Source organism: Pavona decussata, unplaced genomic scaffold, assembly GCF_977016875.1.
Source record: "Pavona decussata unplaced genomic scaffold, jaPavDecu1.1 SCAFFOLD_156, whole genome shotgun sequence".
Lineage (NCBI taxonomy): Eukaryota > Metazoa > Cnidaria > Anthozoa > Scleractinia > Agariciidae > Pavona > Pavona decussata.
Window position 1 is genome coordinate 5,514,206 of NW_028145568.1, and position 18,295 is coordinate 5,532,500.

Below are 18,295 nucleotides of genomic sequence, written 5' to 3' on the forward strand. Positions count from 1 at the left end.
GCTAAAAATCCCAACTGGTGGAAGGTAAACCAGTTGGCTATTTACAAAGCGTGGCCTTGGAATTGAAAACGGGGCTACCGTGAAACAAATCCAAGTGGTCAGAGTCCGACGCCCTAACCACTAGACCACGCCGCCTCCCAGGTAGCTGTTGCTATACGCAGTGGGCTGGGGCAGATAGTGAGAAAGAGAAAAAAGTCGAAACGGACGGAAAATGTTCGACTAAGAAAAGTAGGGAAAAAAGTAAGAGACCCTGGCGACAGACACTTTACGCGCAAAGGCACAGCAAATACTGGCTCATGATTGGGCATAAAATCTTTTGTATTTTTCTACTCAATCGGCGAGCATGCGCAAAGGCTAAATTTTAACACGAAGAATAACAAGAAGGCAAGTTTCTTCACCATGTTTGTCTAGTTCGTTCGACGAGAATTTAATTAACTGTTGCAAAGTGAAACGTTTTTCCGAATGGCAATATGTCAGAGAAACCGTTCGCAATTGCTGAAGAAGAGGCATCAATTGGAGAATACTCTAGACTTTTTGAAAAATAGAACACATTGGGTTGGGATCGCACAAGGCGTTTGGGGGATTTTGACGGCCTAATGGTGGGAACATCAGGTGTTTGTGTTCATGTGAAAAAACTCTACTTGTACTCATATCAGTTTGCTTTTTCTACTCTCACTCGTGTTCCACAATACAAAGAAGAAGAAGAAGAAGAAGAAGAAGAAGAAGAAGAAGAAGAAGAAGAAGAAGAAGAAGAAGAAGAAGAAGAAGAAGAAATATCCTTAAACAAGAACTAAAGGTCAAAAAGTAACCTTAAAAATTGTATTTGAAATTGTTAAAGCCTTGCCTAATCGTATAACCTTAATGCAACCTACACAATACCCGGATATATCAAGAGGACTGCGCAGTGAACATATCAATAAATAAATTAAGGTATTGAGTTCCCCTATTTGAGTCAAAAATGAAGAGACGTGTTAAATAACCTAGCTAACAGTTATTTTTTTGCATTTTACCTCTATGGTACAACTTTTCGTGAGTGCTCAGGTAATAAACTGTAAAAGTAAAGGCCCGTTTAAACAGTTTCAACATTTGCCCAACATTTGTTCAACGAAAAGTGAATGGATGTTGGGCAAATGTCGGATGAACGAAGTGTTCAAAAGGTTTCAACGCCATTCAACATTTTCAAGAACAAAGGAAATATTGAATCGATGTAGGATGGAAGTTTGAACCAATTTAAATTTGATTCAACACATCTTTAACAAGCTTTCAACAGTATTTTACGCTTTTCATCAATGTTAAACGACCTGTTCAAACACCTCCTCCCCCCCCATCCCCTCCTCCCCACCCCCCCCCCCCCCCCACCATTTGGTTCAACAGCTGTGTTGAACGCATGTTGAAGCAAAAGTTAAAACAGTTTAAACGGGCCATAAACTGTATATGTAAAGCGACAATGCTACCAAAGTCATGGTTAACCTTCGAGTTACAAAAATAGAGTTTTAACTCTTCCCACGAGACCTGAGTTTAAGTATAGTTGTTAGGTCATTCACCAGTGGAGCCACTTGGATAAAAAGCCGTCGCTCAGTTGCAGAAATTACTGGTCTTCTTACTGTAAAGTTCTCTAGTGTTGTTAAAGCAGCAGTATCGAATAAAACTGGGTGAAAGTTCTCCCCACCAGAGGGCAATGTCCTGAGAAGCTATGGTCCTGGGTGAAGAATAGAAGGTCATACAATATTTGTCACCAAGTGAGGCACATAGTCTTATTATTATTATAGATTTCATTTTTGTTTTCATGAATTATTTACATAACTTGCGGACACGGTTACACTTAATCATTTTCATTACATTCAAACAGTTTATACGTATTCATTGAACTTCTTGACTATATTTGCGTTCTGGTAGATAATCCATTTCTGACAGCGTTCAATAAGGAAGGACAGCTCTTTGTCAATGTTCGTTATTGAGCTTAGTCCTTTCCTTAATTCCTCATGGTAACCTTCTAAGAAAATCTAAGATTTGTCTAACGCTTGTGTTTTTATAAAGTTGTTTGATGCCTGCACCCCCGGGGGGGGGGGGGGGGGGAGGGTACTTCCTGATAAGAGGCTAATGGGGATGTGGTCGCATTTTCATGACTGGATTGACTAGAATGGGGTTTCATTTTCAATAGAGTTACTAGAATGGGGTCGCACATTTTCTGATTTTTGGGGTAAGAAAATTCTATTAAGTATGGTTTCAAAATGGTCTCGGTTAAAAAGTTCAGAAAGTTGTTGTTTATTAAATGCAACAATCACCTCGCATTACATTCCGTTCATGAAAGTATATGCATAAATAGAAAGTGAATTAGTTGGGATCGCAAAAATTACATTTTCCCAAAAAGTGACTAAGATGGGATCTATAACTGGCCACAAAATAGACTATAATGGGCCGGGGCTCTGAGAGGCCAGCCGCATATACCCAGCAAAACTGAACCCAAGTACCCCCCCCCCCCCCCCCCTCCCCGGGCCTGCACGTAGTTCTGTGTATTTTTCCTTTTTGTTAGCTGTTTTGTCCGCAATTATGCCAACTTGGCAGACAGTGCCTTCAAGTAGTGTCCAAATGTTAGTCTGTTTGTTGTATACGTAATACTGCCATGTCTATTTTATTTGCTCCATTTTCTGGTGCCTTTTGAAGTTGGAAAGATACATCCCAAAGAATTTTCGCGTTTTCATTCTCCATTACTGCAGAGAGTGGCCTTTGTTGGTACCATGGTTTTTCATTGTCGCTCTCTTGAAAGTTGTACTTTCCTAGTAGGTTGTGATAGATAGGCCTTAACGATCTGCCATGTCTTGCTTTATAGAGACTTTGTGCGATGTTTGGGCAAGCACACAGCACAGCAGTGGTTGACTCCGTAGCGGTACCACACATTCTGCATTTGGTGTCTGTAATCTTCAATTGTGCTTTATTTGGCTTGTAGAATTTGGTTGGTGGATGTTGTTGGCGTATGCTCCTGTTTACGCTGTATATGATGTCGGGGATATTTTCCCATTTCTTTAGGATTTGATTGGCTGTAGGTTGCATTTGTTTATCTTGGAGTTATTTGGTGGTGTAGGCTCCCAGCCAGGACTGCTTTTTGCTTCTTTAGCATATTTTTCGACCATCTTTGTTCTTAGCAGTTCCTTGATTGCTTTTGGTGACCGTGTGGTTATCTTTTTTATATTATTATTATTATTATTATTATTATTATTATTATTATTATTTATGTTGAAAACCCTTACCAGACCACCAAGAAATCTTTTTTAACCATAGCTTTACAAAAACTTGTATTTAAATTTGTACTTAATTTTAATTTTTCAATGAGAAGAGTTTAATAAAATTTTCAATATTGTTATTTTTTATCATTGAAAAAATTATTATTATTATTATTATTATTACTATTATTATTATTATTATTGAGGCAGTATGTCAACAACTGAATGCCATGTCTAAATTTACAATAAAATCATGTGATAAACAAAAAAAAATCAATTAAAAATTTAAAAAAAAATATTGGTAAAAAAGAAAGAAAATTAAAATTTTAAGCAAAAGAAGCGCAACCAACTTTAGAAACGGATTTGCATACTACAGCATGTGCTTATTTTTAACAGTACGTACTTTCTCGATTAAACGCCCCCAGCGTTTATTTAAAATTCGGCAGTTTTGACCCGGCGTTTTTTCGAGACCGGCGTTTAATCGGGGTCCGGCGTTTATTAATAAAATGCGATTTTCAGTCATTTTTCCAGGTTGATTTAGGTACCGATCCTCGGAAACCTAGGGGCAGTTTGTCAGTGCTAGACGATTTTTCCCTGGATTACCCGTGCAATATGTGCAATGGCTGTTTATCGTGAGCATGGACCTGGTAACGAAAGGATAAATGTCGGGCATATACCTATCGAGCTGTCATCGACTCTTCGCTTCTTCGTCAAACATGGAGGGAATATTTCAGCTAAAGTGAGGCAGAAAAACTATCGAGCAAGCAATTTGGAACAAGGTGGCCTTGAAGTCCCTATTACTGTGAAATGTGCGATCCCAGACAGGGCAACTCATGAAAAGACTGAAACAACCTATAAACAAACGCTGCTCGCGATTCAAACGACAGTGAGCACTACAACACAAGAAAGAAAGTGCGTCAATAATATAACAGGAACACGGCCAGTACATTGCTATATTTTATTTCGCTGTGCAGCAACTATCCCAGTTAATTTACGCTAGTATTTTTTCTTTGAACGTTTATTAAAATACCTAACTGAACAGCATACCGTACTTGGTATGTCGTAACAGTACCATTCAAGAGGTTACTATTTACTTGTAATCGGTCCTTGTGACCTCGACCCCTTATATACGCCGGGACCCCGATCAAACGCCGGGGCCCCGATTAAACGCACCCGGCGTTTATTTAAAACTCGGCAGTTTTGACCCGGCGTTTAATCGGGGTCCGGCGTTTAATCGAGAAAATACGGTATTATTATTATTATTTTTATGATTATTATGATTATGATTATGATTATGATTATGATTATGATTATGATTATGATTATGATTATGATTATGATTATGATTATGATTATGATTATGATTATGATTATGATTATGATTATGATTATGATTATGATTATGATTATGATTATGATTATGATTATGATTATTATTATTATTATTATTATTATTATTATAATTATTTTTATTATTTTTTTTCTGGTTATCATTGCCTTTTCTTAACCCTTTTTTTGGGGGGGAGGAGCGGGATAAAAGTGTTGCTCATTTACTGAGGGTTAGCTCGAAAGGTTTTGGAAAAGATTGATAAAAACTGACTCTACCAAAATTCTTTTAAAGCTAACATGTAATTCACTTTGAAAACGTGAAGGAATTTCCGTTTTTGTTTTGTTACTAGTTTTCTTCTTCTTTTTTTTTTCTTTCTTTCTTTAATCATTTATTCATATATGTATTTATTTTGAACAGCCATACTTGCATCTTTTTTGTACACAGGGAGTTGTATCATACTTGAATCGAAACAACAGAGAAAAACATGACGCGGGGCGTGGAGCAGAGCTGACTGGTCTTCTTGCACTCACGTCTCCTTACAGAGTTTCCTTTGCAATAAATTTACTTATTTATCCATTTATGCATGCATTTATTTTGAACAGCCAAACTTGCAACATTTTACTAAACTGGAATTGGAGTCGGTGTTGGAGCTGAAAACAATACCGAAAAAAAAATAGTAAGCCTTCGGAAATATATTTCAAAGCAGCTCAATGACCTGATCGACAAGCTAGTGGGTGAAGAATAAAAGGTCATAAAGTATTTGTCATCAACTAAGGCACATAGAATTATTCATCAATTCAAAGCAAATACACAATCTTCGAATTTACACAACAGATTTTATCTTGCTGTACACAAATCGAAAGAACAGAGAACAAACTTACGCGGAGGTGTGTAGCAGAGCTTGCAGGTCTTCTTACACTCACGTTGCGTGTAAGCGTGTGATTTGCAATACATTTCCATCCAAACGCTTGAAAGCACTGTGCAAAATAACTGGTTGTCCTGGCAAGCTGAAAATAAACGTTAAACAAATAAAACCGCGTCACTCGTGGTTTGGGACAGATAAGCCATATTATTGAGATTCTGGTCGGACTGAGTCACTAAACATTACTAATGTACTTCCAAACCCTTCTAAATTCCAATTTGCGCACGCCCCTCGCCTTCATTTTTTTCTCAACCTTTCCTTTGCCGTTTTTATTTTTCCATTGTTTTTATTTATTTATTTATTTATTCATTTATTTTTACTATTATTTTGCTCGCTCAGTCTGTTTCCACTGCATGTGTATCTCTCCCCCCCTCTTTTTCCTAGCCAACGGTTTCTTCGCTCTTCTTTTCTTTTCTTTTCCTTTTTTTTTTCTTTCCCTCTTTTATTTATTATTTATTTATTTATTTATTTATTTAGTTTTTGGTTCTTTGCACCCATAATCTGTTTACACCAATAGGGAATGTTGGTTTATACTGTGTGCAAATGTAATAATATGGACGAAGCATAAAAGAAAAAGAAAAAAGTGACAAGGGGCCAGATTTCACGATTCCCTCCTAAATTAGATGTGTTTTAAGTGTTGTTTCTGAATAATAGACTATTGTTAAGAAACTATGATTTTCGTGAATCCGCCGTCAAGTAGCACAACATACAACTACCACAAGAGAAGAGAGAGTAAACAAGAGATGCAGATGATCGAGGATGTACTGTAAAGGAATATAAGAACCATATGTACAGGCCCAATATTCAAGTTCTTTGAAGTTTGACTTTTTTAATAAACCGGGTTGTTTGTGCCAAAAATGCATAGAAATCGAGTGCTGCAGCTACAAAAGGAAATCAGTCCTAAAGATGAACTTGCGTCAAAGGCTCAAAACGTGGATCGGATTTGTTTTGTTGAAAAACTGAAATCAGTCCTGGCGACCAAGTGCTTTCACCTCGCTACGGCTTCTTCCAAGGAACGATAACCGGGAGGATAACATGGGAGGAAGGAGCAGGTCGAATTCAGTGGAAGAAATTACTTTCAAGTTCCTTCTTTGGACCCATCAATCTGTGTTCATGTGATTTTAAAGCGATAGAAGGCTTCGCAGCGCAGGTGAATCAATCAATTGATTGCATGACTAACATTTGTTTTCCTCTTTGTTAGTTTAAATGCTCTTGAATTAAACTTGTATTTCTTCTTGACTACATGTGTATAAAAATCAACTTTTCTCGTCAGTTTTGTCTTTTTATGTCGGCTACGAAACAATTAAATAATTTCTTTGGTATATTTTGCTTACGGGATAAGCGTTATGTGTGTTTTTACTCCAGGGCTGACTGTTTTTCGAAGTACCTCAATGGTTTTAAGAATATTTCTCCTTCTATGTTAACAAAAACGTATTCACAGTGAGTCCTCGAAGGATTAAGGATTGATTTTCTCTTGCATTTTCAAAATTTTCGCAAATTGTCCTCGCTGTTGGGCGACTCGGGCAATTTGGGAAAACTCTGTGAAAACGCATGAAAAATAATCCTTAATTCTACTCGGCCGATTAAATATACTAACTGTTACACAGGGGACCAAGGTATAATCTTAACCCAATATAATCGGCTGACATTCTAAGCTACATGATTATGTAGAGCTGGGGTCTAAACAACGTTTAAAACATTGTGTACACTAGGTAAATATTCAGGACGGGATCGGCTATTTATCGAGTTACGATAGTTTTCTTCACTCTCAAAGTGATATTTGCATAGAGTTTTGTTCAATGGATTCCAACTGATCGACCGCTACATCAGATCGGTACACTGAGCAGAAACACGAAGAAACTCGTTACACAGGCAACAAAGCCCGCTAATAAGGGTTCAAGTGCTTACCTGATGGCGCTGGAAGTGTAAACAAGGCGTATTTGTGGCGTCTCGGCAAAAATAAAATGTGATATTTCCGCTTCTGTAAGGCGTGCAGAGACGATTGAAACTGTAAAACACTCAGTATGTACGGGTAAACTTCTCTACTAAAGTGTTAATGATGCGCCACGTATTAATGAGTTATTTATTTATTTATTTATTTTTTATTATTATTATTTTTTTTGCAAGCAAAGTTCATGAAATTGTATTAATTTAGCACGCACTGGCGAGCTTGAATTTGTGGCCTCACACCAAATACCAAAAGTACTAACTGCTCTTCCACAAGGGGCAGAGAGACGATTGAAGCAGCCAAATGTTCTGTTCTTTACGGCTGGTATTAATTATAAAGCTGTTTTTGATCTGCCGTCTATTAAAGAACTATTCTCTCGTACTCTGTCGTTCTGTTTCTCCCGCTCTTCTTGAGTATAATTTTGTCTCTTTACACGTGTTGTCTTGCTTTTTTTTTCCCGTTGTTCTTCAATAAAATTTCACCTGTTTTCTCGTGCTCTCAGTCGCTCTCGTTCACGTTGAACTTTTCTTATTCGATTTGTAGCCAGTTTCTTCGTTTTTTTTCTCCCGGTCTCTATTTCTCTCCTTTCCACGTTCGTCGACATATTAATGAATACATAAGTTGACATTACATGACATTACATTTAGTTGTATTCAAAGTTTCTTTTTGCTTTTCTAAAACGGAATTGGCCATTAGCCATTGGCTTGACATACTTAAGTGTACCATTCGTGCTGGTTTTCCTGTGGTGGTGGGTAGAGACGGTGACGTCATAACAGTGCCGTCAAAACCAAAACCAAAAATTTTTCCTGCATCGATAGGTTACCACATTTTCTTATCCATGGGGACCCGCGCACGAGCTCCGCTATTAACTGACTCTACCGAAATTCTTTTTTTTTTTTTTTAAGATTAGGTCATTCACTTTTAAAATTTGAAGGAATTTTACGTTTTGGATTGTCTTCAATTTATTTATTTATTTATTTATTTATTTATTTATTTATTTATTTATTTATTTATTTATTTATTTCTTCCTTCCTTCCTTCCTTCCTTCCTTCCTTCCTTCCTTCCTTCCTTCATTCATTCATTCATTCATCCATCCATCCATCCATCCATCCATCCATCCATCCATTCATCCATCCATCCATCCATCCATCCATCCATCCATCCATCCATCCATCCATCCATCCATCCATTCATTCATCCATTCATTCATTCATTCATTCATTCATTCATTCATTCATTCATTCATTCATTCATTCATTCATTCATTCATTCATTCATTCATTCATTCATTCATTCATTCATTCATTCATTCATTCATTGACTTAGTTATCCATTCATGCATGCATTTATTTTGAACAGTCAAACTTGCAACATTTTACTCACCTGGAGTTGGAGTCGGTGTTGGAGCTGAAAACAATACCGAAAAAAAATTGTAAGCCTTCGGAAATATATTTCAAAGCAGCTCAATGACCTGATGGACAAGCTAAAGTCGTTGGTGAAGAATAAAAGGTTCTATAGTATTTGTCATCAACTAAGGCACAGAGACTTATTCATCAACTCAAAGCAAATACACAATCTTCAAAGTTATAAAACGGATTTTATCTTGCTGTATACAAATCAAGAGAACAGACAACAAACTTACGCAGAGGTGTGGAGCAGAGCTTGCAGGTCTTCTTACACTCACGTTGCGTGTAAGCATGGGATTTGCAATATATTTCCCTCCAAACGCTTGAAAGCCGTGTGCAAAATAACCGGTTGTCCTGGCAACCTGAAAATATACAATAAAAATAAAAACGTTTCACCCGTGGTTTGTGGCAGTGGTTCGCAAAAGTCATATTATTGAGATTCTGGCCGGACTGAGTCACCGCAGAAAAAAAAACTGAAAATAAGGTGCATAGAGACTATTTGACGTAATCAGGGCTCGTGGAGTGACAGGGCAAGACAGGCTTTTTTGTCGGGCCGCTTTCGGTAAGAGAAGCAATCTAACAACTTATAGAAAATTAAAACTGAGTTTGACAATGCATCTTGAACGACACTAAAATGCACCAAAGGTCATCAGTAACTCATTAAGGACTGATCCGTGGCTGACATTTTTGGTGGTGCGTGCAAAGCAAGGTGGACATAGCGGGTCCTTTGACATGTCATATATCGTCAAATAATGGAAACAAATACAAATTTCCGCTAGCAAATTGCATCTTTTTTTCATCATTTTTTCATAATTTGGGTACGTAAACCATGTTGTTATTCTTAGATTGCTCTTTAATTTATATTCATGCCATTTGCAACGACTACTGTATGTAATAGAAACATTTTTGTGACAGCCAAATAAAAAAAAAAAGGTTTTTTAAAGAAAGGGTTCTAGCTCGAGTATGTATTTGAGTCCTAATCGTCGATGTTGTCTTCTAATCGGAGACAATTTCAATAGACTGCATAACCTCCCAAAATAAAAGATACAAGCTAAAGAATCAGTAGCCTCCCACGCAGTCGTTTTTGGGGGAGTATTACCTCCTATTACGAGTCCACTAAAAACGACTGCGTGAGAGGCTAAGGAATCAGTGATATTTCGTGAAGAAAGCTGTCAAGAATAAGCGCTATTCTGGAAAGTTTGAGTTCTTTAATTTTCAGTAAGGACTTAAAAGTTATGGATTGCACCTTGCAAAAATATTTGGCGTGCTCCTTTGCCTTGTATGTCGCTCGCGCTCATGACACAGCTCTAATGTTAACTCGTTCAACCTAAACAAAGACCGCACTCTCAAAGTAGATGAGATTCGTTTGCCGCTCTCGCCAAGTTTAAGTGTTGTGTGCACTGAGGAATTTGTTCTATTCATAATGCACAATGACGATTGCAACTCATCGGTGCAGGCTTTTCATATTTTTACGTAAAAAAAGGAACAACAATCTGTTAGCACTACTGATCGCTTTTTCAGAACTTTCTTTTGAGACGTCATGCCAAAAACTCGAGTTTCATACTTCATCTAGCCGGTTCCAAATCACGAGGCTGCTTTCATCTGTTCCTCGCTATTTTATAACCCCATGAAGCACTCGCCTAGATTTTAACATATTACTTAGCAACATTTCACCTGGAGGTGGAGTCGTGGTTCGAACTGAAAAGAAATGCAAACAATTAATAATTCAGTTATTTCAACTGTAAACGAAATATGAATCAAACCAATTCCCTATGTAATCTTATAACCCTATAAAGCACTCGCTTCGTTTTTAACATATTATTTAATTAGCAAATGGCTCACCTGGAGAAGGAGTTGTGGTTCGACCTGAGAACAAATACAACAAATATAATAAGTCAGTGATTCTCACTGTAACAGTTATGCGTAAAATCAGTTCCCTATATCTAATCTTATAACCCTATAAAGCAACCGCTTCTTCTTTAACATATTACTTAGCAAATAGTTCACCTGGAGGAGGAGTCGTGGTTCGACCTGAAAAGAAATACAACAAATCAAGCGTTACCAGAGATACTGAAATCAGCAAGAGCGTATTTTTCGCTTCTCAGTGATGTACAAGGCTAAATTTATGTTTTCTCTTTTTTTGTGATTTATGTTATTATATAATAATTATGATTTATATCATAATTTATAAATTCCAAAATCCGAACTCTTAAGATGACCCTGAACACTGAAAGGAGACAGTTCCATAACCTGGTAAAATAACCAACGGTGACCACCTTAATTAAGTGTTTAGCCGTTCGTTTCTTCATGCTAACTTTAATGCGAGCCATTACAATGATCTCAAAATACTCAAAATCAAGAGAGGATGAGTCGAAATTAAAGTGCATATGAACTAAAAATTTTTTTTTCATGAATTGGTAGGTGGTTATACCCTTATTCCGAAACGCACAAAAAAGAATAGTGCTAGAGAGGTAAAAAACCGTGTTTTGGCTGTTCAAAGTGACTTAAAATGCCCAAAGTAGTGTCTCCGGAGACTGGTAACGAGTTTAGCTCTGATGACGTAGCCAGTGGTTTCACGGCTCTGTTTACGCTTTGTTTTCTGCTATCGCGTGCTCGAAAATATCTTTGCGTGCTCAGTTCAGACCACTATAAAGTGAATGCTATACAGCTTTTGAAAATATGTCTGAAAGTGATGGTACGCTATCCTCTGCTGAGTCCGTTTCGAGCCAAGAAACTTCCAACAGCACCGAGTCATCCGATGAAATGGAAGTAGTCGGACATGTGGAACCCTGCGCAGGTGAGCCGCTTGCTCACAGTAGTGATGAGGAGGAAGACACCGAGGAGGATCAAGATGGTCTTTCCCCGAGGGATTTTCGATCCTTCCAACGAGTATAAATCCTAAGAAAAGAGCGCGTTTATTTGAAATGATACCGAGAACTCATCCCTATCATTTCTCAGGAATCGGCAACTGAAGAGATCCGCAAGATTAGGATCGAAACCGCGGTCTTGCCTGACCATTGCCTAAAATGCCACAGAATTTACTAACGGCTGAAGGACTCGTAGCAGCCCCTAGCCAGAGCAACACAGAAGAATTGCCTCAGTAATCAGTCTAAGGCGTAATCAAAACACAGGAGGAAAATACTAAGCTCCCGCAACATAAACACAAACCTCACAGTTACAGAGCGGAGCGATAACAAAAAACACAACCGTACTGAACTAAAGCGGCCTTTAGCCCTCAGATTAACGCATTGTACAGCTTTTAAAGAAACTACAATGCTAAAGAAAGGATCAAGAGACAAATAACTGTGATAAGTAAGAGAACATCTTGCCACAATAGCAAATAGCCGGGCCCGGCAATACAAAAGCTGCAAGATAATGATTATTACACGGTTCAAATCCAATCGTTACAAAGATAAAAAGAGAGGCTATACTGTCGCAAGACACACTGAAATGAGCCATACGAAGCCTGAACCAATTTCCACAACCGGCATAAGAACGACAGTCGCTAAACAGAAACAACAAGAGGTCAAATAGACAGAACAAAAAACCCAGAAATGACCTTTGAGATCAAAATCCAAAACATGCAACATTTAAGCACATGGCCGCGGCTTTGTTCAGTGACTATCACGCAAATCCTCCAAACCAGAAATATAAACTAAATTCGATTTTGAGACGGCAATACGACTTTATATTGACGGCTTGTTGGGAGAAAATATATTCCGTATTGGGCGGAGTCGCGAAGCGACGGAGCCCAATACGGAATATATTTTCCCCCAACGCCGTCAATATAAAGTCGTATTGCCGTCTCAAAATCGAATTTAGTTTTTTATCGCGATACTGACATTTTGTTGGAGAGAGTAAACGGATAAAGTACAAATCGTGCGCTGATTGAAAGACAAATTCTTACTTCAGTTGAACTGTAGCCATGGTAATATCCGTGCGCGAAATTTTTCTCGGGGCGGGTTTTTTGAATTTTTGGCTTTAATTTTTACGTCAAAACAAAGAAAATGCAAAAATTTACAGTCCATAAAGCACCTACCATTGATGAAATAGACGAGCTAGTAAGTTTGAACATTTTACCAGCAAGTTTATTGAAAACTTGTTACCGCCGAGGTATAAGTCTTAAGCTTAAACAACAAAATGAAAACAGTGATGAATAAACCTCACAACTAGAAGCAAGAATAAAAAGAGCAACCATACTAGTACCCAAAAACGAAAACAGAGCATTGTTATCCTAGCTTAAATGCCGTGGAGATTTGTAAATTTGATAGAGACCAAGCGGCGAAGAATACTGTAAAAATTACCGAGTCTGCCGTTCGGCGCTACGACAAGAAGATCAAATTGACAAACCTGAGCCATGAAAGAGAAGGCAGCAGCGCTCTTGGAGCAATTTTTTCTTGAGATAAGAGACACCAGAAAAGAAACAGATCCTTCTGCTTTGAAAACGCCATAATTTATTGGAATTTAAGCTCATTGTTACTTACCATGGCCGCTTTCACACTCAAGAAAGTCTTTTAACTAAATTTTTCTTCATCGAATTTTCGCTTGCCTTCAAGAAAAAAGTTGTATCATGGTACATGTTCACCACAAAAAAATATTATAAGTGGTCCTTGAACAGTGCCAGAAGCTTTGTAAACTCAAATGGAAAGAAATAAACAACACCATCCAATTAACGTCGCATGTCCATTCACAGAAGTAGAATTTTGATCTGGGCGCGCCGAACCCATTTAAGTGCCGTGCTTCCATGCTTACGTGACACTCTTTAAGCCAATCAGAAACCGTCATTTTGAGACGGCAATACGACTTTATATTGACGTCTCAGCGCAATGGGAAGATCCTCCAGGATCGCGATAATGGTATTTAATAAGAAGAAAATACAGCGCTAAAAGAAAATTTACAGGGAGCACCGCTCATACAAGAGAGGGCTTTCCCTGAAAGACAAACAGTACTCGTTATAGAAAAACTATAACTGAACATGGCTAAAAACACGCGAGTGGGAGTCGCGCAGGCCTATCTTCTTTCCTTTTTACACTGTTTATAAAACAGCTCTCATCGAAATGAGCCTAACACAAACATGAGGACTTCTTCGGGACGAAATCTTTCCGATGAATGCGCACAAAACGTGTCCACTTTGCACGTAACTTCTCGTCCGACGGAAAGTGATGCATTGTGATGTTCGGTGTCCCTGTCTTGTTATCGCAGTTTATTCCACCATGGCCACCGGCCAAGCAATGGTTCCTTCCCCCTTTCTTTGCCTTCTTCTCCGTCATAATACTCGTGCTTTTGAGTGTGCTTTCGTGCTTTCTGAATACTCGTTCTTTGGAATGTGCTTTCGTGCTTTCTGAATACTCGTACTTTCGAATGTGCTTTCGTGCTTTCTGAACCACTGGCTACGTCATATCCGGTGAAATCTGATCGCTTTGACCGAGCGCAAGATGGAGACACTTCGAAGCGCCAATTTCGAACTTTGAGGCGAGCAAAATACCCCATGAAAGAGCTTTAGTAAGTTTAAAACCAGATATCTCGATTTATTAGGATATAAACAAACACATAAGTCAAACTTGTTTTTTACTTCATATACACTTTAAACAAAACATTAATATTTTATGAACATTGCAGTACTTCCAAAGGGTTTCACTAATACCCAGTACTTATATAAAATTGGCGTAAGGAAAAGTATGGATCGGTGAATGCAGCAACAACCTTGATGGCTGTATATAATTTTCAGGGTCATTTACATTATGGCTGTACGGACGTTTCAACATATAACAAAATACATTTTGAAGAAGTAATTCTTTTTTTGTTTTCTTGTTTTTGTTGTTGTTTGTTTTTGTATTGCTGTGTTTACATAGGAGAAACCGAACGACGACTTAATAGTCCGGTCCAGGTATGTCCGAAAAAACGCTCCCGTAAGACTCTTACACCGAAATTGATATTTTCGCTGTTTTCCACTAATTTTGGGCCAAATAATAAGAATCCAATGGGGTTCAAATTTTCCGACCCTGTCTTCCCATGTTTCTGGCTACTTATACACTACTTATGCTGTTCACATTAAGAGCATCATCATCCCCTTCCTCGTCATCAACTCGTGTGTCATCTGTGAATGGTTTGTACAGTTTTTTCCAAAGCATGCTCTTAGTGTATAACAACTTTATTCATATTTTTTGCATGAACACTTTTAACAAAACTGTACATTAGTATTATACATAACGGACAGAAGACGAATAGTGTCTGCATTGTTACCATGGGACTAACGAAAGTCAATGATATTTTTGTATGAGAAAACTGAAAGAGTACATGCGTTTAACAGAAAAAAAAGGAAAATAAAGAAAGTTCTTCACTTAACTGCAGATAGCTTGTAATGGAAATCGTCTGTTAGTTAAAGCTTATCAAAAATGCACTGTTTTGCTTAAAAAAACGAGAGTTCGAAAATCCAAGAAGGCGGATCCAAGATGGCAGCCACCAAAATAGCAGGTAGTTAATCCTGACGTCATCGCTGGTTGCCATGGTAACCAATTTAAGCCATACAATTTACGTCATCAAGATCAAGATTCGTGTCAAGTTTCGTCGATGTATCTTGAGTTAGAACAAAGATATTCCCAAAACTGTTTTTTGCATCTAATAAGTATAAATTGAATCCCTCAATAGCCAGAAACATGGGGAGACGGGGTCGGAAAATTTGATTTCCATCGGATGTGTCTCAATCGTGAGACAAACGAATAAACTCACCTAACATTTAACTCATAACGCAGGATTCCAGTTATATCCCTCAGGTAGTTCAGTTTTGGGTGTTTAATGTTTACACCCTTACGAAAACGTGATTTTCATTGTCACCGTGTATAAAATCAATTCCCAATCTCCTCGATGAAGTCTCTACTCCATATATCACACAAAAACAATTAGAGAATAAAATTTAGGTAAAAAAAAAATATCTAAATTACTTATAAGGCAGTACAGCATCAAGTCCAGATCCAGATGGAACTGACTTTCTCTTTTTTAGGCATCGGTCATAAGCGGTGTTGATATTCTTGTACTTTTTTTTCTTTCAGCCGTAGCCGCATCCAGGTCGAAATTTCCCCCCGATCTTTCTCCAGCAATTTACCTTCATTTTTGTTTCAAAATTCATGACCTACCTGCGCACTCTTGACTGTAATAGAGATTAGCTTGCTCTGCATCAATGTTACTTAACCCGTACCGTTGGCCAATGGTTGCCTGAAAAAGTGCATCATTTTTATTAACTAGCATTTCAACTCTGAAACAAAAAAAGGTCAGTTGATTTTTAGTCGATAACTGAATACGAGTCCCCTGAAAACAACTGCGTGGGAGGCTAACACTGATTGGGATTTGAACTCAAGTCTCCCCGCATACTAGTCGGGTGTGATAACCACGACACCAACAGGTTAACCATGCTGAAGAACGCAGTAATCGAATGGGTGATTTGCGTGGTTTAGGCCGGGTTGTGGGCCTCCCATATATATTCGATAAGTATGGTCTTCCGCCGCTGTGGGCTGTTATCCAATGAAACAGCTTCGCTATAAAACATACCCCAGCTTGTTTGGGAACCAAGGTGGGCTGCCCGTTCTTGCTGAAATATCTCTCACCATAATGCATTACACTTCCGTAATCATATGGGCTTCCAAGAGAATCAATTGTCGAGACATCGTACTTTCGAAAATTCCTCTCAAATCCTGAAAAAAGAAAGGTTCTTGATATCAATATGTATTTGTTATTTCATTACAGATAAGCCTTAAGCCTCTTCAGCCAGGGGTTGGCACGAGGTGCCTTCACTGGCTTTCACTTTTTTTTTTATGTTTAAGCAAACAATGGTATGTCATCAAATGTTATTTAAAACGTTTAAGTTTGGTTCGGCAGGATCAACTCTTAAACGGAGTTTTCTGAGGTTCGGAGAAATCGAGAGATCCAAAGTAGTGTGTGACCTAATTCCCATGTAACAAAGCCATCTGTCCGTTTGCGGAACTCAAAGAAACCATTTTTGTATGCGCTCTATAGTTTCCAAGTTTTATTGTAATAGTTTTGCTCTTTTGCTCTCTTGAAGTTACAAAGTGGGGTGACGGGGAATGTAGAATTCAAAATAACACCTTGCTAAAGGGGATTAAATTTTCACTGCGTTTATACCCGGCCATGGGCACCAGTCAAGTGAGAATTGTTTTGACAATTTGTTGCCCTTTTTGCATAATCCCTAGCGATGTAACTTTGTCCACATTTTCTTTTATTGAGGTCAGTTTGGGCTTGGCGGCCGTCATTTATAACACTTTTTCTCACAGCTCTGGGAGTTTCTTCGAATCATCCTGATTTTCTCACTAATTTAGACGGTGCAACTTTTGCTTATGACTGTCATATGCGACTTCTCGTGTCATCCACACAATAGTAAGCAACTGTCGTCATTTAACTTTGACTACGCTTATGATTGTAGCTGGATTTTAAATCATGTTTCAACCCTGCGGCATTTTAGTAAACTGTTCCTCAACTTTGCTCCACTGTATGAGATCGAAACATCTCTTTAGATAACCAGTGAGGGGTTGTGGAATAGCTAGTGTGTTTTCACTATTCCTTAAATGATAAGATAAGTCTCCCATAACTCAGTGGTTAGAGCGCACCAACCGGTATCAGGAAGGTCATGGGTTCGATTCCCGTTGGGGGCCTCGGAAAATTCTTTTTCCTAGCTTTTCGACTTGAGAACGCTTCTTCATTATTTTCACTTTATCCAAGTCGCCATTCCATTTGTCATTGATAAGAATTCGCATTATCGTATCATTGAAAAAATATTTCGTACAATATTATTGCCATTGTGAGCCATTTCCTCAAAGTTTAGTTGGGTTTTGGTATGTTCATGTTTATTAAGATTTTGACCTTAAAATGTTAACCTATCCGTATTATTTAAGTCAGACCATGAAATAGTCGGTTAATACCCCTTTATGACCGCTCTCGATACTAAATTTTCCCCTTAAAAACGCTTGGTATTTAGTGATGAAACACTTGACTGTCAATCCCTTTTGACATGATACTCGGAAAAGGAATACCACAACTGCTGATTGACTTTATTATACATACCAGGTTCAACATTTTCAAGATGTACTGTCACAAAGTCATCCCTGTCAGGACGAGATTGTTCATGAAAAAAGCCGAGAGCATGCCCTGCAGAAAGAAACGACTTTATGACCGCTACGTGTAATGGGAAACAGCCATTACCGCGTGGCAACCAACACCTGCAATTAGGAGAATAGCCCAACGGATCCACAGGATAGTATAGACGAACGGGGTAAAATGAAAAAGAAACGACATCATTTGAGGTCACAGCATTCACCCAATGGGGTACAAGTCTCATTTTACGGTAACTGTCCAAATTTCCGCGCGCTGATTTGCTCGTAGCTATTGTCTATAAGAGTACAGACAATGAAATGACGTCAGATGTAACGCGTGCGCTTTCTCAACGAAAAAAAATAGCCA

The 18,295-nt window shown here is 38.2% G+C and overlaps 1 protein-coding gene across 2 annotated transcripts in view; it reads right to left on the minus strand.

Moving 5' to 3' along the window:
- Window positions 1-4,738: 4,738 nt before the first annotated feature.
- The window catches only part of LOC146465507 (astacin-like metalloprotease toxin 3), a 30,621-nt gene continuing 17,064 nt past the window's right edge, over window positions 4,739-18,295 (minus strand). The window contains exons 5-14 of one of the 2 annotated variants that reach the window (XM_085128415.1): window positions 17,900-17,983; window positions 16,373-16,515; window positions 15,961-16,039; window positions 10,835-10,858; window positions 10,670-10,693; window positions 10,502-10,525; window positions 9,064-9,189; window positions 8,805-8,828; window positions 5,433-5,558; window positions 4,739-5,201 (exon numbers count right to left, since the gene is read on the minus strand). In XM_085128415.1, the coding sequence (XP_084984541.1) occupies window positions 5,173-5,201; window positions 5,433-5,558; window positions 8,805-8,828; window positions 9,064-9,189; window positions 10,502-10,525; window positions 10,670-10,693; window positions 10,835-10,858; window positions 15,961-16,039; window positions 16,373-16,515; window positions 17,900-17,983 (683 nt within the window). In that variant the 3' untranslated portion in view covers window positions 4,739-5,172. The remainder of the gene's footprint in view (window positions 5,202-5,432; window positions 5,559-8,804; window positions 8,829-9,063; window positions 9,190-10,501; window positions 10,526-10,669; window positions 10,694-10,834; window positions 10,859-15,960; window positions 16,040-16,372; window positions 16,516-17,899; window positions 17,984-18,295) is intronic. The other variant, XM_085128416.1, reaches the window with a different exon arrangement.